The sequence below is a fragment of the Bos mutus genome, chromosome 15, assembly GCF_027580195.1.
Source record: "Bos mutus isolate GX-2022 chromosome 15, NWIPB_WYAK_1.1, whole genome shotgun sequence".
In the NCBI taxonomy this organism is placed as follows: Eukaryota; Metazoa; Chordata; class Mammalia; order Artiodactyla; family Bovidae; genus Bos; species Bos mutus.
In genome coordinates this window covers 61204048-61230476 of record NC_091631.1, presented here as the reverse complement: position 1 = coordinate 61230476, position 26429 = coordinate 61204048, and the positions used below count along the sequence as shown (strand labels likewise).

At 40.2% G+C, this 26429-nt stretch overlaps 1 protein-coding gene across 1 annotated transcript in view; it reads left to right on the top strand.

The window, feature by feature from the left end:
- DDX10 (DEAD-box helicase 10) overlaps window positions 1-13333 on the top strand; it is a 313415-nt gene extending 300082 nt beyond the window's left edge. The window contains exon 18 of the mRNA XM_070384255.1: window positions 11043-13333. Coding sequence (XP_070240356.1) covers window positions 11043-11220 — 178 coding nt within the window. The 3' untranslated portion in view covers window positions 11221-13333. The remainder of the gene's footprint in view (window positions 1-11042) is intronic.
- Window positions 13334-26429: the final 13096 nt, after the last annotated feature.

Below are 26429 nucleotides of genomic sequence, written 5' to 3'. Positions count from 1 at the left end.
GATACTTATTCTGTATTGGTTTTGTAGCTGTTTTCAGTATCAATAAAGAAATTCCTGCAACATTTTAAAAATAGCTGCATAGTATTTCATTTCTAATTTTATAATTTACTTAACAAATTAATATCTTATGATTGGACCTATGGGTTTCTGACTTTCTGAAATTACAAGTAGCTTTGCTTAAATATCCTGTAACTAAATCTTTATACACAGCTCTAATTATTTCCTGGGGATAAATTCTTAGAAGAGAAATTGCTGGATGTGCATTCTTAAAAGGTGTTAGCATTTGCCCTCCAGAAAGGTTGTACTAATTTACATTCCCACCTAGCGGTTTGCATTCTAATTGGGAATTAAGATGCATACATGAAAAAAAAATCCCTTCAGTGTCAGGAAATAGTAATGCTAGGTGCAAAAAATGACTAGTGAACAATTAAAGTTATAGGAATTCAGAGGAAAATGATCACTTTTAATAGGGAGCTTAGGTGCCTTTGTGGATGATGATGGAATTGAAGATGGATCTTGAAACAGAGGAGGACCAAGAAGGAGGGAAGTGCTACAGGGGGCACAGAGGGGACTCGCAAGAATGTCTCTGATCTTCTGGGCAAGGGCCATGGATGAGAAGTGCCAGAAGGAGGGCTGACCCTACCACGTTAGCTCGTGTGTTTCTCCCTCTTCTGTTGCTCATAAGTGTAATTCAGACTCCACTCTTATTCTGGGTGACTAGGTAGCTACAAGCACCTGAAACCAGGAAATCAAACCTGTTGGAAAATCAGTTCAGTTTCTGGGAGAATTTGAGGTTTGAGTTCAGAGAATTTAGAAAGTAGGAAAGTTGTATTCCATTTAAAACTTGGTTATTAATATGTTTATTAAAATGTTAAAATAGAATTCACATCCCAATGTTAAATTTTTTTTTCTTAATTATTAGCAATGAATAGATTGGCTCAAATGCTCCCTGTGGGTATCATGACAAGCTTTTGTGTAAACATTTTCACTAAAAAGTCATTGAAGTGAAACTCTGTTATTGTTGGTTCAGATTACATATTACAGCATGATACTTGTGTGTGTGTATGTGTTGTTGTTTGATAGGTTCTTTAAGTCATATACCTGACTTACATAGCAGTAAATCACATCGCTCATTGAATCTGTTAATTAGAGTATTAAAAGATAAGTAGCTCTGATTCTTTTGCTTTTGTAGTTTTACAGAAATAGTGGGGCTTTTAATGCTCAGCCATCCTTTTGCTTTTTAAGGCATATTTTATCAACCTAGTATGTTGTACTCTTAATGTTGAACAGTAATATGGTCCTTCTTGACACTTAACACAATACATTTGAAGAATATGGAGAGAGTTTGGCACTCTAACTCCCACAGAAATACTAACATAAAAATGAAATGCAGAGTTCAGCCTCAGATTTCCAGCCCTGTTTTGCAGCCACTACCCAGTTTTCATTTCATACTGTGAGCCTCCTTACAGCCTTTGGTCCCCTGTACTTTACAGCAGGTTCCCACTAGCTATCTGTTTTACAAATGGTAGTGTTCATGTGTCAGTCCTAATCTCCCAATTTGTCCCTCCATCCCCTTCCTCCACTGTGTCCACACGTCTGTTCCCTAGGTCTGCATCTGTATTCTTGCCCTGGAGCTAGGTTTATCTGTACCATGTTTCTAGATACCACATATATATGTTAATATATGATACTTGTTTTTCTCTTTCTGACTTACTTCACTCTGTATGACATGCTCTAGGTCCATCTACTCTCTACAAATGACCAAGTTTCTTTCCTTTTTATGACAGAATAATGTTCTGTTGTTCATATGTGCCACATCTTCCTTCATCTGCTGTTGGACATTTAAGTGGCTTCCATGTCCTGGCTATTGAAAATAATGCTGCAGTGAGCATTGGGGTGCATCGTTTTGAATTATAGTTTTCTCAGGGTATATGCCCAGTAGTGGCCTTGCTGGGTCATATGGTAGTTCTGTCGTTCGTTTTTTAAGGACCCTCCATACTGTTCTCCACAGTGGCTGTATCAGTTTACATTGCCACCGGTAGTGCGGGAGGGCTCCCTTCTCTCCACTCGTCTCCAGCATGTACTGTTGGTAGATTTGTTTTGATAATGACCGTTCTGACTGGTGTAAGGTGATAGCTCCTTGTAATCTTGATTTGCCTTTCTCTGATAATTAGTGATGTTGAACATTGTTTCCTGTGCCTCTTGGCCATCTGAATGTCTTTTTTGGAGAGATGTCTGTTTAAATCTTGCATCCATTTTAAAAAAAATTTTTAATTGAGCTCCATGAGCTGTTTGTATATTTTGGAGATTGATTCTTTGTCCAGTGCTTCATTTGCAAATATTTTCTTCCATTCTGAGAGTTGTCTTTTCATCTTGTTTATGGTTTCCTTTGCTGTACCAAAGCTTCTAATTTTAATTAAGTCCCATTTGTTTATTTTTGTTTTTATTATCGTTACTCTAGGAGATGGGTCAAAAAAGATCTTGCTGTAGTTTATATCAAAGAGTGTTTTTCCTGTTTTCCTCTAAGAATTTTATAGTTTCTGACCTTATATTCAGCTCTTTAATCCATTTTGAATTTATTTTTGTGTATGGTGTTAGATGGTGTTCTAATTTCGTTCTTTTGCATATGGCTGTCCAGTTTTCCCAGCACCACTTATTGAAGAGGCTGTCTTTTCTCCATTGCATATTCTTGTCTGCTTTGTCACAGATTATTAGGTGCCCATAAGTGCCTGGGTTTATCTCTGGGCTTTCTATCCTGTGTCATTGATCTCCATTTCTGTGTTTGTACTAGTACCCTACTGTCTTGGTTACTGCAGCCATGTAGTATAGTGTAAAGCCATGGAGCCTGATTCTTCCAACTCCATTTTTCTTTCTTATGATTGTTTTGGCTATTTGGGATCTTTTGTGTTTCCATATAAATTAATAAGATTTTTTTGTAGTAATTATGGGAAGAATGCCATATTCCTCCGTCTGTGTAATCTTTGATTTCTTTCATCAGCATCTTTTAATTTTCTGAATATGTCCTTTGCTTCCTTAGGTACGTTTATTCCTCAGTATTTTATTCTTTCTGATGCAATGATAATGGGATAATTTCCTTGATTTCTATTTCTGATCTTTCATTGTTAGCATATAAGAGATGACTTTGTATTAACTTTGTATCCTTAAGCTTCACAAAATTCACTGATGAACTCTAGTGGTTTTCTGGTGACATCTTTAGGATTTTCTCTGTGTGGTGGTATCTCATCTGCAAACAGTGACAGTATTACTTCTTTTCCAATTTGGATTTCTTTTATTTCACTTTCTTCTCTGATTGCTGTGGCTAGAACTTCTAAATCTATGTTGAAAAATATTGCCAAGAGTAGACATCCTTGTCTTGTTCCTGATCTTAGAGGAAATGCTTTCCATTTTTAACCTTTGAGAATGATATTTACTGTGGGTTTGTCATATATGGCTTTCATTATGTTGAGGTAGGTTCCCTCTATGGCCAATTTCTGGAGCATTGATTTTTTTGTTTGTTTTTTTAATCAATGCGTGTTGAATTTTGTCAAATTTTGTCAATTTCCTGCATATATTGAGATGATATGGTTTTTACCTTTTAGTTTGTTGATGTGGTGTGTCACACTGATTGATTTGTGGACCTTGGGAAATCCTTGCATCCCTGTGATAGATCCCACTTGATCATGGCATATGATCCTTTTAATGGGTTGTTGGATTCAGTGTGCTAGTATTTTCTCGCGGAGAAGGCAATGGCACCCCACTCCAGTACTCTCGCCTGGAAAATCCCAGGGATGGAGGAGCCTGTTGGGCTACGGTCCATGGGGTCGCTAAGAGTCGGACACGACTGAGCAACTTCACTTTCACTTTTCACTTTTATGCATTGGAGAAGGAAATGGCAACCCACTCCAGTATTCTTGCCTGGAGAATCCCAGGGACAGGGGAGCCTGGTGGGCTGCCGTCTTTGGGGTCGCACAGAGTCAGACACGACTGAAGCGACTTAGCAGTATTTTCTTGGGGATTTTTGCATCTTTGTTCATTAGTCATGAAGTGAAATGACGTGAAAGTTGCTCAGTCATGTCCGACTCTGTGCAACCCCATGGACAGTCCATGGAATTCTCTAGGCCAGAATACTAGAGTGGGTAGCCGTTCCCTTCTCCAGGGTATCTTCCCAACCCAGGGATCAAACCCAGGTCTCCCACATTGTAGGCAGATTCTTTACCAACTGAGCCACCAGGGAATCCCTCATCAGTCATACTGGCCTGTAATTTTCTTTTTTTGTGATATCTTTGTCAGGTTTTAATATCAGGGTGATGATGGCTTCATAGAATGAGCTTGGGAGTGTTTTTCCCTCTACAATTTTGTGTAAGAGTTTCAGGAAGGTAGATGTTAAATAGAATTTGCCTGTGAAGACATGTGGTCCAGGAGTTAGTTTGTTGAAAGATTTTTAATTACAGTTTCAGTTTCAGTACTTGTGACTGGTCTGGTCATGTTTTAATTTCTTCCTAGTTCAGTCCTGGAAGGTTGTACCTTTCTAAGAATTTGTCCATTTCTTTTAGGTTGTCCGTTCTACTGGCTAATAGTTGCTTGTGGTCATCTCTTACAATCCTTTGTATTTCTGTGGTGTCCCTTGTAACTTATCTTTCATTTCTAATTTTATTGATTTGAGTCCTCTCCCTTTTTTCCTTGATGAATCTGAATAAAGATTAATCCATTTTCTTTTTCTTCTCAAAGAACCAGATTATAGTTTCATTTGAAGTGAGAAGTGTTAGTCACTCAGTTGTTTCATTAATCTTTGCTATTGTTTTCTTCGTCTCTGTTTCTCCTCTGATCTTTATGATTTCTTTCCCTCTACTGACTTTGGGTTTTGTTTGTTCTTCTTTCTCTAGTTGCTTTAGGTGTGAGGTTAGGTTGTTTATTTGAGACTTTTGCTGTTTCTTCAGATAAGGCTGTATTGCTATAAACCTCCCTCTGACAACTGCTTTTTCTGCATGCCATACATTTTGGATTGTCCTATTTTCATTGTTATTTGTCTCTAGTTATTTTTTATTTCCTCATTGATTTCTTCTGTGATCCAGTGATATTTAATAACATATTGTTTAGCCTCCACATGTTTGTGTTTTTTACAATATTTTTTTCCTGTAATTGATTTGTAATCTCATAGTGTTGTGGTTGGAAAAGATATTTGATATGATTTCAATTTTCTTAAATTTACTGAGGCTTCATTTGTGACCCAAGATGTGGTCTGTCCGAGAGAACGTTCTGTGTTCTGTGTGCACTTCAGAAGAAAGTATATTTTGTTGCTTTCTGGGGTATTTTTTGATTTGCCTGCTTTCTTCTTTGACCGATTGGTTGTTCAGGACAGTGTTGTTTAATTTCCACATATTGTGAATTTTTCAGTTTTCTTATAATTTCTAGTTTCATACCATTGTGGTTGGTAAAAATATTTGATATGATTTCAGTCTCCTTAAATTACTTAGATTTGTTTTGTGGCTTATCTATCTTCAAGAATGTTCTGAGCATGCTTGAGAAAAATGTGTATTCTGCTGCTGTTAGGCAGAATGTCCTTTATCTGTCTATTAAATCCCTTTGATCTAAAGTGTAGTTCTAATCCAGCGTGTCCCTTTTAATTTTTTGTCTGGATGATCTAGCCGTTATTGAAAGTGGTATACTGAAGTTCCCTTCACTTGCTGTATTGTTGTCTATTTCTGTCTTCACATCTATTAGTATTTGATACATTGTGGTCCTCCAATGTTTGGTGTATGTGTATTTATTGTTGTTATATCCTCTTAATGATTTGATCTCTTTGTCACTGCATAATGATCTTGTTTGTCTCTTGTTACCATTTTTAGCTTAAAGTATATTCAATCTGATGAAAGTTTAGTACATCAGTTCCCTTTTGGTTTCTAGGAATATCTTTTTCCAGCGTTTCATCTTGAGAGTATATGTTCTTAAAGCTGAATTGAGTTTCTCGTAAGCAGCATGTCAAAGTGAAGTCGCTCAGTCCTGTCGACTCTTTGCGCATATAGTTGGGTGTTGTCCATCCACACACTCTATGCCTTTTCATTGGAGAATTTAGTCCATTTACATTTTGAATAAGATTGATATGTAAGGAATTACTAATGCCATTGTATTGTTTTCTGGCTGTTTTGTTGTTCTCTTGTTCTTTTTTTCCTCTCTCTTGCTACATTATTTGTAAATTGATGATTTCTTGTAGTGGTATGCTTTGATTCCCTTCTCTTTATCTTTTGTGAATGTGCTATAGATTTTTGCTTTGTGGTTCCTATGAAGCTTACATAAGTCATCATATAGATATAACAGTCTGTTTCACACTAATAATAGCCTATTTCAATCATATCAAGTATTTCTACCCATTTATCCCCTCTTTTTATGCTTTTGATGTCACAGTTATATATCACCTTTTATCTTGTGTATTTATTAACCAGTACATAGCTATAGTAATTCTTAATATTCTTGTCCTTTAACCAATATATGAAAGATGCATGTTAAACACACCACCATATTGCAATAGTATGTTTACTGGTGTGTTGGATATTTTCATGTACTAATTAATGTTCTCTGATTTAACTTGAACTTCTTTCATCTTTTTTTTTTTTTTAAATATGACAGGTCTAGTGGTGATGGATTCCTTCAGCTTTTATTTGTCTGGGATAGACTTTATCTTGCCTTCATTTCTGAAGGACAGTTTTACCAGTTGGAGTACAGTTAGTTTTTTGTATCTATGGGTTCCACATTCAACCAAGTGTGAATCAAAAGTACATAAGGAGAAAGATTCCAGAAAGTTCCAAAACTTAAGTTTGCCATGCACCAGCAACATTTAAATAGCATTTACATTGTATTGAGTGTTAAAAGTAGTGTAGGAATGATTTAAAGCATATGGGAGGATGTGAGTAGTTTATATGCCAATAAATCCTACACCATTTTATATAAGTACTTGAGTATATGCAGATTTTGGTAACCTGAGAGGGGAAGGGAGGAGAGTTCTGAAACTAATTTCCCACAAATTCTGAAGAATGTCTGTATTTTTGGTTGGCAACTTTTTTCTTTTCAATACTTTTGATGTATCTGCATTGAGCTTCCTTAAAACAGCTATTTTGAATTCTTTATCCAGCAAATCGTAGAACTTTATCTCTTTGCGATTGTTTCTTAGAAGATTATTTTGATCCTTTTGGTGGTGTCGTGTTTCCTTAATTTTTCACGTTTCAAGTTTTGTGTTGCTGTCCTCACATTTGCAATAGCAGTCGTCTCCTCCAGTCTTTACTAACTGCCTTCAGGAGAGAAATACCTCTGTCAGCCTTTCTAGGGATTCTGAGGCTTTCTCAGGCTTTCCTTACGTATGCCTGCTCTGTGCTTCTTGCTCTCTTTTAAGGCAGAATTATTAAGCTTGTGTCCCTTCTCTTGATCCTGCAATGCACGAGGTTGAATACTGATAGCTTCCCTTTTGTTTTCCCATGGGTGATCCTAAAGCTGAAGTTTGTGGCCTATCCCTGACCCACAGATTTGGTTCATGCTCATTAGCTATCTGCCAAAGCTCACTCTCACCACTAGCCTCAGGAGCACTTGCAGGGAGCTGGACACAGGCAGGACAGGGGTGAGGTTGGGTGAGGCCCATGGAGCTCTGGGGGTGCCCATGGGCCAGTTGGAGAGATCTACTTGCAAGGCATCTCCAGCACTTCATGGGCAGGCATCTGGGTGGAATTCAAGATGTAGGTGGTAGGATTCATGTCCTTTTAACTCCCTCTGAGAGTCCTATCTACCTAGCCTGTCTTCCCACCACCCTGTGGAGCTCATGATTTAGTTCTCTGGATAGGGTGAGAGAGAAATGGGAAAGAAGTTTCACACAGTTGGGGAGGTCAAGCACTCACTCACGTGCTCTCACTTACCTTCATGGGAAAAATCACAGGCCAAGATCTCTCTTGGCCCTGAACTATGCCACCTTTGGGGAGGATTGGTGTGAATAAAATCAAGCTGTTTCATTTACCCTCTCCAGTGTGTCCAAACTCTCATTTTTTTGCTCCATTGGTATGCTGAAACTTCTCCACAGGAGACCCAGACTTAAATAAAGCCTCACTTGTCTGTGGCTGATTGTCTCAGACTGCCAACAAGTTATTCCACAGCCAAGAAGGCCTAGAACTGTGGTTTGTGGTCCACTGCAGGGTTCACAGCTGAGATTGAGGTCCTTATGCCTCTTACTCACACGTGATTGGTTGAGACTCCTCTAGGGTCTTTTGGTGTATAGTGCTAGATCCTGCAGTATCCGCAAAGGCACTTTTGTCCATGGATGGATGCCAGATTGTTGTTGTTGGATGGGAACATGAGTAAGGATATCCCATTTAGCCATGTTGCTGACATCACCCTCTAGTACTGCACTGTTTAGAAGAGTCCTTTTCTGAAGATACCAAATTATGACCATGTTTTGACTAATATTTTCAGATTTATTGCATTATTCTCTTTTGGGGAAATGTTTTCTAGGTTCATAACATTATCCCCCTTTGGGGTAAGTTGTTGTTGTTGTTCAGTCACCCAGTCATGTTCAACTTTTTGTGACCCCATAGACGCAGCATGCCAGGCCTCCCTGTCTCTTACCACTCCCAAAGTTTGCCCAAATTCATGTACCTTGCATCAGTGATGCCATCCAGCCATGTCCTCCTCTGACTCCCTCTTCTCCTTCTGCCCTCAATCTTTTCCAGTATCAGGGACTTTTCTAGTGAGTCAGCTGTTCATATCAGATGACCAAAATATTGGAGCTTCAGCTTGAGCATTCAGGGTTGACTTCCCTTAAGATTGACTGGTTTGATCTCCTTGCTATCCAAGGGACTCTTCTCCAGCACCACAGTTTTAAAGGCATCAATTCTTTGGCGCTCTGCCTTCTTCCTGGTCCAGCTCTCAAAACTGTATGTGACCACTGGGAAGACCATGGCTTGACTATATGGACCTTTGTCATCAGAGTAATATCTCTGCTTTTCAACACACTATCTAGGTGTCATAGCTTTCCTGCCAAGAAGCAGTTGTCTTCTGATTTCATGACTGCAGGCATCATCCTTAGTGATTTTAGAACCCAAGAAGAGGAAATATGTCCCTACCTCCACCTTTTCCCCTCTATTTGCCATGAAGTAATGGGGCCAGATACCATCTTAGTTTTTTTAATGTTTAGTTTTAAGCCTTTCACTCTCTTCCTTCACCCTCATCAAGAGACTGTTTAGTTCCTCTTCACTTTCTGCCATTAGTATCATCCACATGGGTAACTTGCCTATAGAATATCTAAATTATTATTTAATAATTAATTTTTCATACCAATTGCAACTTACTTGCTATGGAAAGTAGTATAAAATATCTTTTTAAAATTTTAACTGGTCCACAAAGCAGCAAAGTTGCTAATTCTGAAAATATTTTCCATCTACATAAATTTTCCAAATTTTTTTTTTTTAATTTTCTGAACCAGCTGTTTCCTGTACAGAATATAATGTGAGGAGCACATTAACAAAGGATGCATAAGTAAAACCCACTAATTAGGCTGCTCTGAGATGCACTTGAGGTACAGGCAGAGCAAAATCAGTATTAACTTGTTCCAAATAAATCATGGTACTCTAGTCCAGTGGAATTGGTACCAAACTGGCCATACTCAAGAAGATCAGGACTCAGTACTTTTTCTTAAAGTCCTCTTTCTGCTAAGAAGAGCTTTCTTTTCTTTACTGGCTGGATTCTCATTATAAGGAACTCTTTCATGTTCATCTCTGTAGGTACCCACCCTTTTAAAATATGGTTATTTGTGGCTTTAAATAACCTCGTAGTGTTGTCAGTGTATCTTTCCTCCAATGGTGAGAGAGAATGGCTGCTGAGTCAGAGTACTGGGCATTTGTGGGAGGTGCATGGGAAAATTATTTACAGATTTCCTTCAAGCTGGTCAGAACTGGATATATTGATTAGGCACATTCACTTGATATCCCAGCTATCTTCTTAAGGTATAATAGAGTTGTTTGAAACTGGAGCAGTTTGTTGTCTTTTGGAATGCATCTTATGCTTGGAATATATTTTGGTTTCCATCATCTGGCTTTTGAATTTAGAGTCATTCAGATGTAAGTTTGAAGATCATGTGCATAATATGGGTTCAGTCATTTAACCTCTCTTAACCTCATTGTAGAATGAGGCCAGTGCTCCCCACACCAAGGATTTTCATGAAGATAAATGTTGTAGTCTATGTAAAGCATGTAGCGCAATGCCAGACCATTGGTAAGCCCTTAATAAACAGCTGCTACTGGCATAACTACCAGGTGGATTTTTAAATTTTGTTTTAAACTTGTGGCCAATAATTTGGTCATCTTTGAACATGATGATGGATAATGGTTTTCAGAATGCCTTGAGGATATTTTATTTTTTCTTCAGTTTTTCTTGTGTCAAGTGGTTTTTTCTACCTTCAGAAATTAGTTATATTTTTATGGTCTGTGTGTCAAGTGTGTGCAGAATACCACAGTAATGTTTATGTTTTCTTAAGACCATTTGTGAATCTTAGATACAGATTTAAATGGGGCAGAATTACTTTTTGTCTTAAGTAATTTTTAACTTAACATTTCTTGTTCTATTTTATTCATGATCCATGTATCACAAATTGATGCAACAGATATTACCTAAAGGATAAACTAACTTTAGATAGAGATGGTTTGATATGGCAGAACAAGCACAGATTGGAGCCAGTCTGGAGCCAGACTCTGGGCCAGTTGGTGTCCTCAAATTGTGGATGCTGTATCCAGAGCTCCTAGAATTATTGTGAGGATTAGATGAGACCCTGTGTACAATGTACCCTGCCCAGTGCCTGGTATATGATAGCCCTTTGCCCACATCTGTTAATGAATGAGAAGGGACTTATTTATGACACAGATAGCCTGATGTTATTATAGCTTCTTTCCTTCTTGAATAATAATACCACTTTGTCAAGTATCTGTTATTGGTAATTTTGTCCTATTTTTAACGTCTAATTTCATAATAATGTAGTTATTTATAACGGAAATCATTGGATTTGTTTCCACCAGTGATATCAAGAAGAAGCAGACAATGAGGAAAAGGAACAACAGTGAAGTAGAAGACACGGGACCAGCAAGTCGTGACCGAAAGAAAACCAAGTGGGAAACCTTAGAACCTTTGGATACAGGCCTGTCTTTAGCTGAGGACGAAGAGCTGGTGTTACATCTGCTCAAAAGTCAAAGCTAAATTGTTCCTGCTCTTGTCTTCTCCTTTAAATCTCTGATCATGATTATGTGGACAAGAAGTTGAAAAAAACAGTAGGTTTGGGGCACTTAAGTAACATGAGTCCCATGTCCAGAGGACCCATTCTTCAGACAGGAGTGATCACATCTCTAAGCCCCTTTCACAGGCCGTGCTTGAAGCATCCCAGAGGAAACTCACAGTAACAGTGGATTATAAAATTTGCTGATCCTGTTTTCCAGCATGTGCTCTGTTAGATTCTATCCATGGGTTCCTACATCTATCATTGGAAATGCTTCCTGTGTTTTACTGGCAAGTTCTGAAGACCTTGTTTCATTGTTAGTGGTTCCTGTCTTGCTTACCATACAGAAGTTTCTCTGTGATGTTAAACAAAATTGCTCACAATTTTGATATATTTAATATTTCTAAAGAGTATGACGGACCAACCCTGAGAAAAAAACGAATATTTTTGAATTGCCATGATCAATAATAAACATACTTCCTATAAAGTATTACTGTTTTCATTGTATCCAGAAATATGAGAGATTCTCAAGGGAAGGCTTTTAAGATTAAAATACTTGGCCAATTCCTGAAACAGTGAATTTTGTATATTCTTAAATTAGCCTTCCTAAAGATATCTTTTAACTTACACTTGCAGACTGGGTAGCCATTTATAAATAGAAGTCCTGAATCTGAAGACTTTGTTATCTAAAACCAGATCTGCTAGTGAGCACCTCGTATGCTTTAGGTCCTCTACAAGTGCCTTGTTGAGGATGCTCCACAGATCGCAGCCCAGAGCCAGCTCGTGATTATGAGTAGAACAAGACAGATTCTCTTTTGGTTACAAATGACTGGCAAACTCTTCACAGGGAAAGGAATCTGTGCCTTGGCACGACACCACTGATTTGTTCATAGATGTATCACCTTCTCCTTGTCTTCTCTCTTTCCTACTTTCCACTCCATACACAAAAATAATTTTTGGTTACTGGTGCAAATGATTCATGAATTCAAGAAAGGGAATATCCACAAACACTTCCATCTCAGCCTAAGTCCAAATTTGTATCTGAAAGGTTTCTCCTGCCTTTGTACTTGACATCCTCATGAGTGATACTAACATCCTTCAGGCATCGAAATGAGAAACTTGATGACTCCTCAGCTTCTCCCTTTCCCCACCATTCACTTTGCTGGTTCATGGTTAATTCTTCTTCATAATGACTCTCATACCGCCATTGTTTCTTCTCCATCTTTACAGCTTCTACTTTCAGGCAGAGTTCAGATTCTCATCGTGACCTGTTCACATTTCTGCAGTGATCTCCTAACTAGTCATTGTGCTTCCTGTCAGCCTTCCACATTATCAGCATTCTCTTCATAGCACTGATCTGAGCATGTTTCTTACGCCTGTTGCAGTGCTTTATTATGTAATGTTGCAGACATTTGTTTATAGGCCTGTTTCCTCTGTTATATGACAAGTTTCTTGAGAGCAGGACTGTTTTATCTCTCCTCTGTATGCACAGAGCCAAACACAGCACTTACAATGCCTTATAATGGGTTCAGTAAACTGAAGTCACTCAGTCGTGTCTGACTGTTTGCGACTCCGTGGACTGTAACCTACCAGGGTCCTCCATCCATGGGATTTCCCAGGCAAGAGAACTGGAGTGGGTTGCCATTTCCTTCTCCAGGGATCAAACCCAGGTCTCCCGCATTGCAGATAGATAGATGCGTTGCCATTTGAGCCACCAGGGAAGCCCAGTTTATTAATGAATGGGCAGTAAAAAATCAACAGAAGTTTTAAAAGTGTGTAGTAGTGCATTGCTGTATTAGCTCTGGTCAGAAGGATATAGAATGGAGGAAACGAGAACTGGATGAAATGGCTATAATGGGCAAGAATGACTATAATGAAGAAAACAGATGGGAAAGGAATTTGGGGTATAACAACCTGGAAAGATTTTGAAATTAAGGTTTCTGGTGCAGGATCTCTTGAATATTTTCAGAAGACAGAAAGATGCAGAAGTACATAAACTAAGGGTTTACCATTGAATTCACTCTATGCAGTTTTAGATTTTGTTTTTTCTAATCCAAGTAAGTAATTTTTATGTACACACATTAAGTAAATATATTGCTGGGCCTTTGGGTCATAAACTAGTTTGAGTTATATTCTGTCCCTAGACCTGATTAGATTCTGACTAATTTATACACTCTTGAGAGTCCCTTGGACTGCAAGGAGATCCAACCAGTCCATTCTAAAGTGCTGGGAGCCGGTGAGGCATTCCACTCGTGCCGCAGCACTAAAGGAGATCAGCCCTGGGTGTTCCTTGGAAGGAATGATGCTAAAGCTGAAACTCCAGTACTTTGGCTACCTCATGCGAAGAGTTGACTCATTGGAAAAGACTCTGATGCTGGGAGGGATTGGGAGCAGGAGGAGAAGGGGACGACAGAGGATGAGATGGCTGGATGGCATCACCGACTTGATGGATATGAGTTTGAGTGAACTCCAGGAGTTGTTGATGGACAGGGAGGCCTGGCGTGCTGCGATTCATGGGGTCGCAAAGAGTCAGACACGACTGAGCAACTGAACTGAATTTATACACTGAGGGAATTTTAGTTAGCTGAATTTTGAAAACTGCTTAAAACATCAGAATAGCACTGATTGAAATCTCAGGTAACAAATAAATATGTTTCAGTGGACTAAATTGTTACTGTTTTAGCTGTGGTGGAGTTGGGGGCACATTCAGTTCAGTTCAGTTCCGTCGCTCAGTCTTCTCCAACACCATCAAAAGCATCAATTCTTTGGTGCTCAGGGGCACATTATTTAAATCTAAATGGCCAAGCCATTTCCTAGACACAAAGATTGGCTCAGACATGGGTATAATTAATACCCAGGTAAAGATATAAAAAGACTCCTTGAGAGTAAAGTATAGAATATGAAGAAAAAAAAAAAATTCCTTACCCAGTGGGAAATTCCTAAAAAGGGAGGATGTGGATCTGGAACCTTTGGCAGCCATTTTTTTCTGGTCAAATGGAGGCTGCCTCTGAGAGGTTGGGGCAAATGACCAACACCCTGGGGGAAGCAAAGCAGAGAAATGGAGAGAGCCCTGATGACATTATTTGAACCCTTTGGCTTCAGCTGCTTCTACTCCTTGTACTTTCTAGTTGTGGATCAGTAAGTTTCTTTTTTGCATAAACTACTTTGAATTGCATTTTGTTCCTGGAACTGAATGGACCCTGACTTAATATATATGTGGTATGTGTGTGGGTTGGGTGGGGTGGGGGTCGATTTGAAAATGAATTTGAACATCAGAAAAAGTGTCAGTAGAAAGCTTGGACATTGTTGTTCAACAGAGAGCCGTTCCAGCCCCTCCTCCCTTGGAAAAGCATGGTTTTTCCAGTCAGCTTATGTTGGGTTTTCCATGTGACTGACTTTAGCCCATGGAGTGTGTGGTGAAAGTGACGTGTACTCGTTTTAAGCACAGGCTTTAAGGTGCACAGATGCCTCCATCAGCCCTCTTGCTGTCTTGTTTTCTACTTTGGTATGAGCTTGGACCAGAGATTATACTGCTTCAGGCTGGGCACAACGTGAGTAGATACATGAAAGAGACCTACAGTCCCCTTTAAGTCTTGTAAAGCAAGAAATCCACTGAGACTTGGGGTTCTTCGCAGGATAAGGTGAGATAAGCACTTGTCCAATAAGCAAGAGCATTCATTCGTTCATTCCATAAATGTTAGTCCAGCAACTGCCATATACCAAGCCTTGCAGTCATGAGATACAGAGCAGTGTCAAGTAGTAGGGGAAGGAAAGAAGAAAATTCGTAATTTCAGTGCATTATGAAAAGAACAGGCAGGAAAAGGAAGATTGCTGTTTGAATGAAAGACCTGTTGCTGGATTGTGAGAAGGATGGAGGATATGGGTAGTAGTTTCTTGGCCTGAGACACAGAGACTAGCATTCTTTGATGCTTAACTGAGGCCCAGAGGCCATTCTTCAGATTCACTCATGTAAAATGATCCCTAAGACACATAAGTCTCTGAGCAGACACACTCAGCAGCAGAGTGCTTTGGAGGACTGCCATCTCATAAGCTTAACATGGCATTTTAGATTTGTTTGGGGCTATAAAAAGTGGATAAGTTTAATTAAATGTAATTAATTTTATTATGCAACGTTTGCAATATCCTAAATATGAAAGTTGTCTCCATGATTGTCAGAGTCTGCCAGAGGACGCAGATGTTCCTGGGAAGTGTGGGAAGGAAGGCAGGGCTGGGGGTGGTGGTGTTGATAAAGGGGAAAGAGCCTACAATCAAGATTTGAAAACCCTGTTTCATATTTTTTAAGACCATTTTAACGAGATATGTAATCATAGTGTGATTTTCTTCCACAGTCCCTGCTGATTATACAGCCCAGGGCAGACATTTTATACCATATTACCCAGCGTCTGCTGAATCAGGAATTGGCAGCCAACCCAAAAGCTGGCCATTAGCCTGTGAGAGAGGCTGGCACAAAAACTCTGCTCAAACAGGGACAAATTGGGCAAATAATGTCCTTATTCTCTGAAGCTGAAATTTGGGTAGTCAGTAATACAAGGTTATGAGACAGACCAGGAGCACATCATGGGCATAAGTGAGCTCAGATTAGAAGTTAGACAAAGCTGCAAGTGAACAGGAACTCTGGCAAAGAGTAAATGGTGAGGGATTCACTTGGTCGTGAACAGGAAGCATGCATGGAGAGTGTTGCACTTGGACTGGAGCAACAGAGACCTGCAGACTCCCCTCGTGAAGTCTCCGAGGTCCACACTGACCCTCTGGGCTTCATCTCCATGAGCCGTCATGTTCTCCTGGGTCCTATTCTTAGATTTCAATGCAAGTCTGTCTGCCTCAGCCGGGCTATAAGACTCCATTGTCTGAGTTAGTCTAAATGAGTCTTTGGGTTTCTTGGACCCAAAAGAGCTTCAGTAAAACTCAGAATACTCTAGTGCCTGCTGCTGAGACTTTAATGTGTGTAAGAATCACCAGGGACTCATTTAAAAATGCTAATCCCAAATCAGAAGGTCTGAGGTGGAGCCTGAATTTCTTACAGTGTCCCAGATGATGGTATGCTGCTGGCCCTTGGCCACATTTGAGTAGCAAGGCACTAATGGAATTCAGAGTTATTAAAGTCATTATTTACAGATAGGGATCCTGTCAGAGTCCCAGCAGGAAACAGATGGCACACACAAATTAGGATCATTCTAAGGGGATTTAATAAAAGGATCATTTACATAGGCCAGAGCAGGGTGTAAGGAAACCACAAAAGAATAGTGTACCAGAAGCTATTAGTTACCACTTCTCTCCCTGAAGGGTTAGGAGGAGGGACGGGAAGGGGAGACGGCCAATTTTGGACCTTCAGTTGATATACATGGCCAGCCTGAGGTGAGCACAAGGAAAGGACCCACTGGCCCCAACCAAACCCAGAAAAGTTGCCTATAGATGTAGTTGTACAGTCTCCAGGACACAGCAAGGTGGAGAAATTGCCAAAGAGATAGGTTGTATGTAGGTGGAATCTTTTTGTGGGGAAGAGTAGAGGCCCTCAGACTCTGTCCCTTCAACACCTACTGCGTACCAGGCACTGTTGTAAGTATAAACACATAACAAGGATGGACAAGACGCTAACCCAGGATATCAAACACTTGTCAGGTGGGATAAATGTTACAACGGAGAATAAAGCAGGGTAAGGAGGTAGAGAAAGTGAGCTGCAGGGCAGAGGCTATTTTGATGAAGGTCAGCAAGACCTCTGAGGAGTAGGAATCTGGAGGAACAGGACCTGCTTCCCAAGAACATCAGCAGCACTTTAGAGCAGGATGTGAATGAAGAAGAGTGTCCAACCATACAGACCAGTCTCACTAGAAAATTCATTCTTCTCGTGGACCTTCAGTGTTGTTTCCTAAGCTCTGCCCTCTCTCCTACACTCCAGACAACTGTTTCACACATTTCCCTCTAATCCTAACTCTCCAGTACCCCTTGCCCTCTCCACTCTTCCCAAATGATCTTACTTTTGATTTTACTGAGAAATCGAAAGAAAAGAGACCTTCCCCCAAACTCGCACTGCTTCTGCCCTTTCCCTTACCCCAAAGCCAAAATGATTCTTTTAAATCCACCCCTGAACCTGTGCCCATTCTTCTCTGAAGCCAGCGCCCCCTACGTGTGCTGATCCCATTTTCTCTCACCTTTTGAAGGATATTGCTTCTGCAGTTGTCCCCTCTTTACAGTATTATGAGTTTTTCCCTCCCTACTGGGTTATTCCCATCAGCAAACAAGCATGCTATAGTGTCTCCCCTCTTAAAAAATCTTGACATCCCTGTCCCTTTCCAGGCACAATGCCATTTTTCCCTGTCCCTTTATAGTTCAATCCTCAGAAGAGCTGTCTCTATTACCACCTGCCTGTACTTTCTCTCTTCCCTGCTGCTGCTGCTGCTGCTAAGTCGCTTCAGTCGTATCCGACCCTGTGCAACCCCATAGATGGCAGCCCACCAGGCTTCCCCACCCCTGGGATTCTCCAGGCAAGAACACTGGAGTGGGTTGCCATTTCCTTCTCCAATGCATGAAAAGTGAAAGTGAAGTCGCTCAGTTGTGTCCGACTCTTAGCGACCCCATGGACTACAGCCTACCAGGCTCCTCCGTCCATGGGATTTTCCAGGCAAGAGTACTGGAGTGGGGTGCCATTGCCTTCTCCCTTCCCAATCTTTCTTAAATGCTTTATTGAGATGTAATTGATATGAATATGCTGTACATGTTTAAGTGTACAATTTGCTAACTCCTGTTCTTGATTACTTCTTTTCAGTCTCTTTTTCTGGATGTTTCTCATATTCTTTACTTCTAAACATTAGTGACCTTCTGACTTCATCCCTTGGGTTTTAACTACATTTACTGCCTGAGTGATCTCATTCAGCTCCTAATATAAAATACCATCTCTAGATTAATAAGTCTTGATATTTATCTCTAACCCAACTTTTCTGCATTTCAGACTCATAAACGTGACATCCTACCTGGATGTCTAGTAAGCATATCAAACTTAACATAAACCAAGATGAACTCAATTTCCCCCCAAATCTTTCTCTCCTATTTTCTTTCCATCTTAGTAGTATATCTGTTTTTCCTGTTTCTCAGACCAAAATCCTTGAAGACCTTCTTGACTTGTCTTTCTCAAATCCTAGATCCAATCCGTTAGCCAATGCAGTCAGGTTTTCATTTCATGTATATGCAAAAGCTAACTTCTTATCACCATTCCCATTGTAATTTCCACTCTATCACAATGCATCATTCCCAGGAATATTACAATAAACTCTAAACTGGTCTCCTTCTGCCTTTTCACTTATCCAAAAGCCAAAATTATTCTTATAAATTATAAACCAAAGTTTCTCCAAAGGACATCAAGATGATGCATAGGAGCTTCCTGAGTTCACCTTCCCCCATATACACATCAAAAAATTTTTTTAAATCTACATTGGGAGCAATTCTCACTGAAAACAAGCTAGAGATTGGTAGAAGCTCTTATACAACCAAGGCTGTAAAGAAAGATTCACAGAGCTGGGCAGGCCAAGGGGAGAGAAGCCATCAAGTTAGGACCTGTGCCTCTAGGAGAGGGCACAGAAGAGGGGGGATCACATGGGCTCAGAGGTCTTCCCTCTGAGGAGCGAGTAGTTTGAACCATGGATTAGGTGCCCCAGCCCTGGGGTCCCATATTGGGAAGACAAGTCCCCTTACTTTCGTTGGTTTGAAAACCAGTGGAACTATACAGCTGTAAGAAACCAAGACCACACCTCTGCAGAGTGTGCACATGCTTACTTACTCCCAAAATAAGGTGAAGGAAGCAGATTGAAACTTCAGGCCTCTGGCTGGTTTCCTCTGACCCCCACCCACCCAGTGTGTGCCCCAGCATATGCCAAGCATTCTCGCTAGCGCCTCTAGCTTTGTGTAGCTCTTGACTAGGGTAAAGGCTACCACTCCTGAAGAGAGTGCACAGTTGAGGGAGGAAGGAGCCCACTTGAACCTGGCATGGCATCCAAAGTGGGTGAGGGTGGCCATTACTGGGTCTTGTGGAGGCAGCAGATCAGAAGTGGTTTGGAGCTTTGACTAGTGTTTGGGGAACATCCCCCAGCATATGCAGTGGCCTGAACTGGGTATCCACTTGGCCCCTCCTTGTTCCAGTGCTGTTCCCCCTGGGGTGGGGGTGCTGTTGCTGGGAGGAAAGGAGAGTCACACTAAGAGGGGGAGGAATCAGCTTGATCTTACCCTTAGGGCTTCTGCTCAGCACCTCGGGACCTGACCCTGCCCTTGATAGGGCAGTGACAGCCACTGAGCATAAGAGAAACCCTGGTTCACATATGGCTCTAGCTCTAGTCACTCCATCTTCAGCCCTACCTCCCACCAACGTGGTAGCTGCCAGCACTTCCTGGAGGAAAATGTGACCCATGCTCACTTCAGATCCATAGGGACCCTCCCACACAAGGACACCACTTCAGGATAGGTAGCTACTTCACCTAATCTCATAGAGACAGAGAAAGTTAAGCAAAATAAAAAGAGAAATCTATTCTAAATTGAAAGAACAACAAAAAGGAACCCTGAAAAAACAACTAATGAAACAGATAAATAATTTACCAGATAAAGGGTTAATAATGTTAATTAAAATGTTATTAATGTTAATTAAAATGTTATTAAAAATGTTAATAAGGATAGGGAAAAGAATAGATTCTAACAGGAAACTAGAAATACAAAACAGGACCAGTCAGAGCTTAAATAACTGAAATGGAAAGCATACTAGAGGTATTAATAGCAGACTAGATCATATAGAAGAATGCATAAGAGATCTGGAAAATAGAAAATGGAAATCAATCAGAACAGCAAAAAGAGAAACACAATTTTTAAAGTAAGAACAGCTTAAGGGACTTCTAAAGCAACATCAAGTATACTAACATTCACATCATATTTAAATGCAGCAAGGGGGGAAAAAAGAGTCACATAAAAGAGAACCTTGTATGTGAAGAAGAAAAAAAAACCCAGCTGACTTTTTTCCTACAGAAACTGCAGGCCAGAAGGGCATGGTATGAGATATTTAAAGTGCTGAAAAGGAAAAACCTACAAACTAGGATACTCTACCCTGCAACACTATTATTCAGAGTTGAAGGAGATATGAATAACCTCTCAGACAAGTAAAAATGAAAAGATTTTATTAACACCAAACTGACCCTAAAAGAAATTAGGTGCCTTCTCTAAGCAGAAAAGAAAGGGGTATAATAGGAAGTAAGAATTTATAGAAAAAGAAAAATCTCACTAGAAAAGGCTATATAGTTAAGGCTGTGGATCAACCATTAAATAATCTAGTGTGAAGATTAGAAGGAAAACATTGTAATACCAACAGGAACTAAATAAACAAGGGACAAACATGAAGATGAAAAATGTGACATCAAAACCACAAAAGTTGCAGAAAGGAATGAAAAAATATAGATCTTTTATGTCTTTGAACTTAAACTATCAGTTTAAAGCAAGTAGATATATTTACGGATCAACACAGATGAAGCCAATGGTAACCACAAATCAAAAATCTGCAATAGTTAAACAAAAACTAGACAGAAAGGAACTAACAAGCTGAAGAAAATCATCAAACCACAAGTGAAGAAATTATAAAAAGAAGGAAAGAACAGAAAAAAAATACAAAAACAACCAGAAAACAAGCAATAAAACGATAATAAGTACATATCTATCAACAATCATGTCAAATGCCAATGAACTAAATGCTCCAGTAGAAAGGTAGCTGATTGGTTTAAAAAGGACCCATCTCTATGCTACTTACAAGAGACTCATTCAGAGCTAAAGATACACACAGACTGAAAGTGAAGAGATGGAAAAAGATATTTCTTGCAAATGTGACAAGAAAGTAGTGGTACCAATACTCGTACCAGATAAAGTAGACTTTAAAACAAAGTATAATCAGAGACAAAGAAAGGCATTATTAAATGATAAAGAGATCAACACAAGAAAAGGATATAACATTTGTTAACATATAAATGAGTCTGACACTGGGAGGGATTGGGGGCAGGAGGAGAAGGGGACGACAGAGGATGAGATGGCTGGATGGCATCACTGACTCAATGGACGTGAGTCTGAGTGAACCCTGGGAGTTGGTGATGGACAGGGAGGCCTGGCGTGCTGCGATTCATGGGGTCGTGAAGAGTCGGACACGACTGAGCGACTGAACTGAACTGAACTGAACTGATGCACCTAAAATGGGCTTCTCTGGTAGCTCAGCTGGTAAAGAATCTGCCTGCAATGCAGGAGACTCTGGTTCAATTTCTGGGACAGGAACATCCCCTGGAGAAGTGATAGATTACCCACTCCAGTATTCATGGGCTTCCCTCATGGCTCAGATGGTAAAGAATCCACCTGCAATGTGGGAGACCTGGGTTAAATCCCTGGGTTGGGAAGATCCCCTGGAGGAAGGCATGGCAACCCACTCCAGTATTCTTTCCTGGAGAATCCCATGGACAGAGGAGCCTGGCACGCTACAGTCCATGAGGTTGCAAAGAGTCAGACATGACTGAGCAACTAAGCACAGCACACAGCATGCGCCTAACTAAATATACAAAGGAGCAACTAAAATATACAAAGCAAATATTAACAGACATAATAGTTCAGTTCAGTCGCTCAGTCATGTCCCACTCTTTGTGACCCCATGAATCACAGCACATCAGGCCTCCCTGTCCATCACCAACTCCCAGAGTTCACTCAGACTTATGTGCATTGAGTCGGTGATGCCATCCAGCCATCTCATCCTCTGTCGTCCCTTCTCCTTCTGCCCCCAATCCCTCCCAGCATCAGGATCTTTTCCAATGAGTCAACTCTTCGCATGAGGTGGCCAAAGTACTAGAGTTTCAGCTTCAGCATCAGTCCTTCCAATGAACACCCAGGACTGATCTCCTTTGGGATGGACTGGTTGGATCTCCTGGCAGTCCAAGGGACCCTCAAGAGGCTTCTCCAACACCCTGTATATTGTCACCCTGCTTATTTAATAACATATGCAGAGTACATCATTAGAAACGCTGGGCTGGAAGAAACACAAGCTGGAATCAAGATTGCCGGGAGAAATATCAATAAACTCAGATATGCAGATGACACCACCCTTATGGCAGAAAGTGAAAAGTAGCATCACACAGTTCAAAAGCATCCATTCTTCAGCACTCAGCTTTCTTCACAGTCCAACTCTCACATACATGACCACTGGAAAAACCATAGCCTTGACTAGACAGACCTTTGTTGGCAAAGTAATGTCTCTGATTTTCAATATACTATCTAGGTTGGTCATAACTTTCCTTCCAAGAAGTAAGCGTCTTTTAATTTCAGGGCTGCAGTCACCATCTGCAGTGATTTTGGAGCCCAGAAAAATAAAGTCTGACACTGTTTCCACTGTTTCCCCATCTATTTGCCATGAAGTGATGGGACCAGATGCCATTATCTTCGTTTTCTGAATGTTGAGCTTTAAGCCAACTTTTTCACTCTCCTCTTTCACTTTCATCAAGAGGCTTTTTAGTTCCTCTACACTTTCTGCCATAAGGGTGATGTCATCTACATATCTGAGGTTATTGATATTTCTCCCGGCAATCTTGATTCCAGCTTGTGCTTCTTCCAGCCCAGCATTTCTCATAAACAGGGTGACGATATACATCTTGAAGTACTCCTTTTCCTATTTGGAACCAGTCTGTTGTTCCATGTCCAGTTCTAACTGTTGCTTCCTGACCTGCATATAGGTTTCTCAAGAGGCAGGTCAGGTGGTCTGGTATTCCCATCTCTTTTCAAAATTTTCCACAGTTTATTGTGATCCACACAGTCAAAGGCTTTGGCATAGTCAATAAAGCAGAAATAGATGTTTTTCTGGAACTCTCTTGCTTTTTCCATGATCCAGCGGATGTTGGCAATTTGATCTCTGGTTCCTCTGCCTTTTCTAAAACCAGCTTGAACATCTGGAAGTTCACGATTCATGTACTGCTGAAGCCTGGCTTGGAGAATTTTGAGCATTACTTTACTAGCGTGTGAGATGAGTGCAATTGTGCAGTAGTTTGAGCATTCTTTGGCATTGCCTTTTTTTGGGACTGGAGTGAAAACTGATCTTTTCCAGTCCTGTGGCCACTGTTGAGTTTTCCAAATTTGCTGGCATATTGAGTGCAGCACTTTCACAGCATCATCTTTCAGGATTTGGAATAGGTCAACTGGAATTCCATCACCTCCACTAGCTTTATTCGTAGTGATTCTTCCTAAGGCCCACTTCACTTCACATTCCAGGATGTCTGGCTCTAGGTCAGTGATCACACCATTGTGATTATCTTGGTCGTGAAGCTCTTTTTTGTACAGTTCTGTGTATTCTTGCCACCTCTTCTAAATATCTTCTGCTTCTGTTAGGTCCATACCGTTTCTGTCCTTTGCATGAAGAGCCCATCTTTGCATGAAGTGTTCCCTTGGTATCTCTAATTTTCTTGAAGAGATCTCTTGTCTTTCCCATTCTGTTGTTTTCCTTTATTTCTTTGCATTGATCACTGAGGAAGGCTTTCTTATCTCTTCTTGCTATTCTTTGCAACTCTGCCTTCAGATGCTTATATCTTTCCTTTTCTCCTTTGCTTTTCACTTGTCTTCTTTTCACAGCTATTTGTAAGGCCTCCTCAGACAGGCATTTTGCCTTTTTGCATTTGTTTTCTGTGGGGATGGTCTTGATCCCTGTCTCCTCCTGTACAATGTCATGAATCTCTATCCATAATTCATCAGGCACTCTGTCTATCAGATCTAGTCCCTTAAATCTATTTCTCACTTCCACTGTATAATCATAAGTGATTTGATTTAGGTCATACTTGAATGGTCTAGTGGTTTTCCCCACTTTCTTCAATTTAAGTCTGAATTTGGCAATAAGGAGTTCATGATCTGAGCCACAGTCAGCCCCCAGACTTGTTTTTGCTGACTGTATAGAGCTTCTCCATCTTTGGCTGCAAAGAATATAATCAGTCTGATTTCAGTGTTGACCATCTGGTGATGTCCATGTGTAGAGTCTTCTCACGTTCTCTTGGCAAAACTCTATTAGCCTTTGCCCTGTTTCATTCCATATGCCAAGGCCAAATTTGCCTGTTACTCCAGGTGTTTCTTGACTTCCTACTTTTGCATTCCAGTCCCCTATAATGAAAAGGACATCTTTTTTGGGGTGTTAGTTTTAAAAGGTCTTGTAGGTCTTCATAGAACCATTCAACTTCAGCTTCTTCAGTGTTACTGGTTGGGGCATAGGCTTGGATTACCGTGATATTGAATGGTTTGCCTTGGAAATGAACAGAGATCATCCTGTCGTTTTTGAGATTGCATCCAAGTATTGCATTTCAGACTCTTTTGTTGACCATGATGGCTACTCTCTTTTTTCTAAGGGATTCCTGCCCACAGTAGTAGATATAATGGTCATCTGAGTTAAATTCACCCATTCCAGTCCATTTTAGTTCACTGATTCCTAGAATGTTGACGTTCACTCTTGCCATCTCCTGTTTGACCACTTCCAATTTGCCTCGATTGATGGACCTGACATTTCAGGTTGCTATGCAATATTGCTCTTTACAGCATCAGACCTTGCTTCTGTCACCAGTCACATCCACAACTGGGTATTGTTTTTGCTTTGGCTTCATCCCTTCATTCTGTCTGGAGTTATTTTTCCACTGATCTCCAGTAGCATATTGGGCACCCACCGAACTGGGGAGTTCCTCTTTCAGTATCCTATCATTTTGCCTTTTCGTACTGTTCATGGGGTTCTCAAGGCAAGAATACTGAAGTGGTTTGCCATTCCCTTCTCCAGTGGACCACATTCTGTCAGACCTCTCCACCATGACCCTCCCATCTTGGGTGGCCCCACATGGCATGGCTTAGTTTCATTGAGTTAGACAAGGCTGTGGTCTGTGTGATCAGATTGGCTTGTTTTCTGTGATTATGGTTTCAGTGTGTCTGCCTTCTGATGCCCTCTTGCAACACCTACCATCTTACTTGGGTTTCTCTTACCTTGGATGTGGGGTATCTCTTCATGGCTCCTCCAGCAAAGCGCAGCCACTGCTCCTTACCTTGGATGAGGGGTATCTCCTCACGGCCGCCCCTCTTGACCTTAGTGGGCTTTAACACCCCAGTTACATCAGTGGACAGATAATCCAGATAAAAAGTCAAAAAGGAAGCAATGGTCTTAAATGACACTTAAGAGTAGTTGGACTTAATAGACATATATGGGACATTTCATCCCAAGCCAGCAGAATACAGATTCTTTTCATGTGCACATGGAATGTTCTCCAGGATACATCACTTGCTAGACCACAGAAGAAGTCTCAACAAATTTATAAGGATAGAAATTATATCAAGCATTTTCCCCAACCACAAGGTTAAGAAACTAGAAATCAACTACTTGAAGAAAACTGGAAAAAAGCCAAACACACAGACACTAAATAATATGCCACAAAAATAAAAACCCAATGGATCAATGAAGAAATCAAAGAAGAATCATAAAATACCTCAGAATAAATGAAAAATAAAACACTTTTCTAAAATCTGGGGCCCAGTAGAAGCAATTCTAATAGGGAGTTTTATAGTGATATAAGTACCTCAAGAGACCAAAAAAAAAAAAAAAAAAACCCTCAAATAAACAGCCTAACCTACCTAAAATAATTAAGAAAAGAAGAACACACAATGCCCAAAGTCAGCAAAAGGAAGGAATAAAATAGATGAGAGGAAATAGAGACACAAGATAGGAAAAATCAATGAAACCAAAACTAGTTTCTTTGAGAAGATAAGAAATAGATAAGCCTTCACTTCAGTTTGCCAAGGAAAAAAAGAGGACCCAAATAAACATAAAAAGAAATAAAATAAATTGCAACTTGTATCACAGAGATTTTTAAAATCATAAGAGAATACTATGAAAAGTTCCATGCAAAAATATTGGAAAATCTAGAAGAAATGGATAAATTTCTAGAAATAAAATTTTCCAAGACTGAATCAGGAAGAAACAGGCAATTGAGACAGATCAATCCCTACTAGTGAAATTAGTAATTTTTAAAACTCCCAGCAAACAAAAGTCCAGAACTGGACAGTTTCACAGGCAAATTGTACCAAACATTTAAAGAATAACTAATACCTATCCTCAAACTATTCCAAAATATTGAGGATGAGAGAACACTCCCAAATTCATTCTATGAGG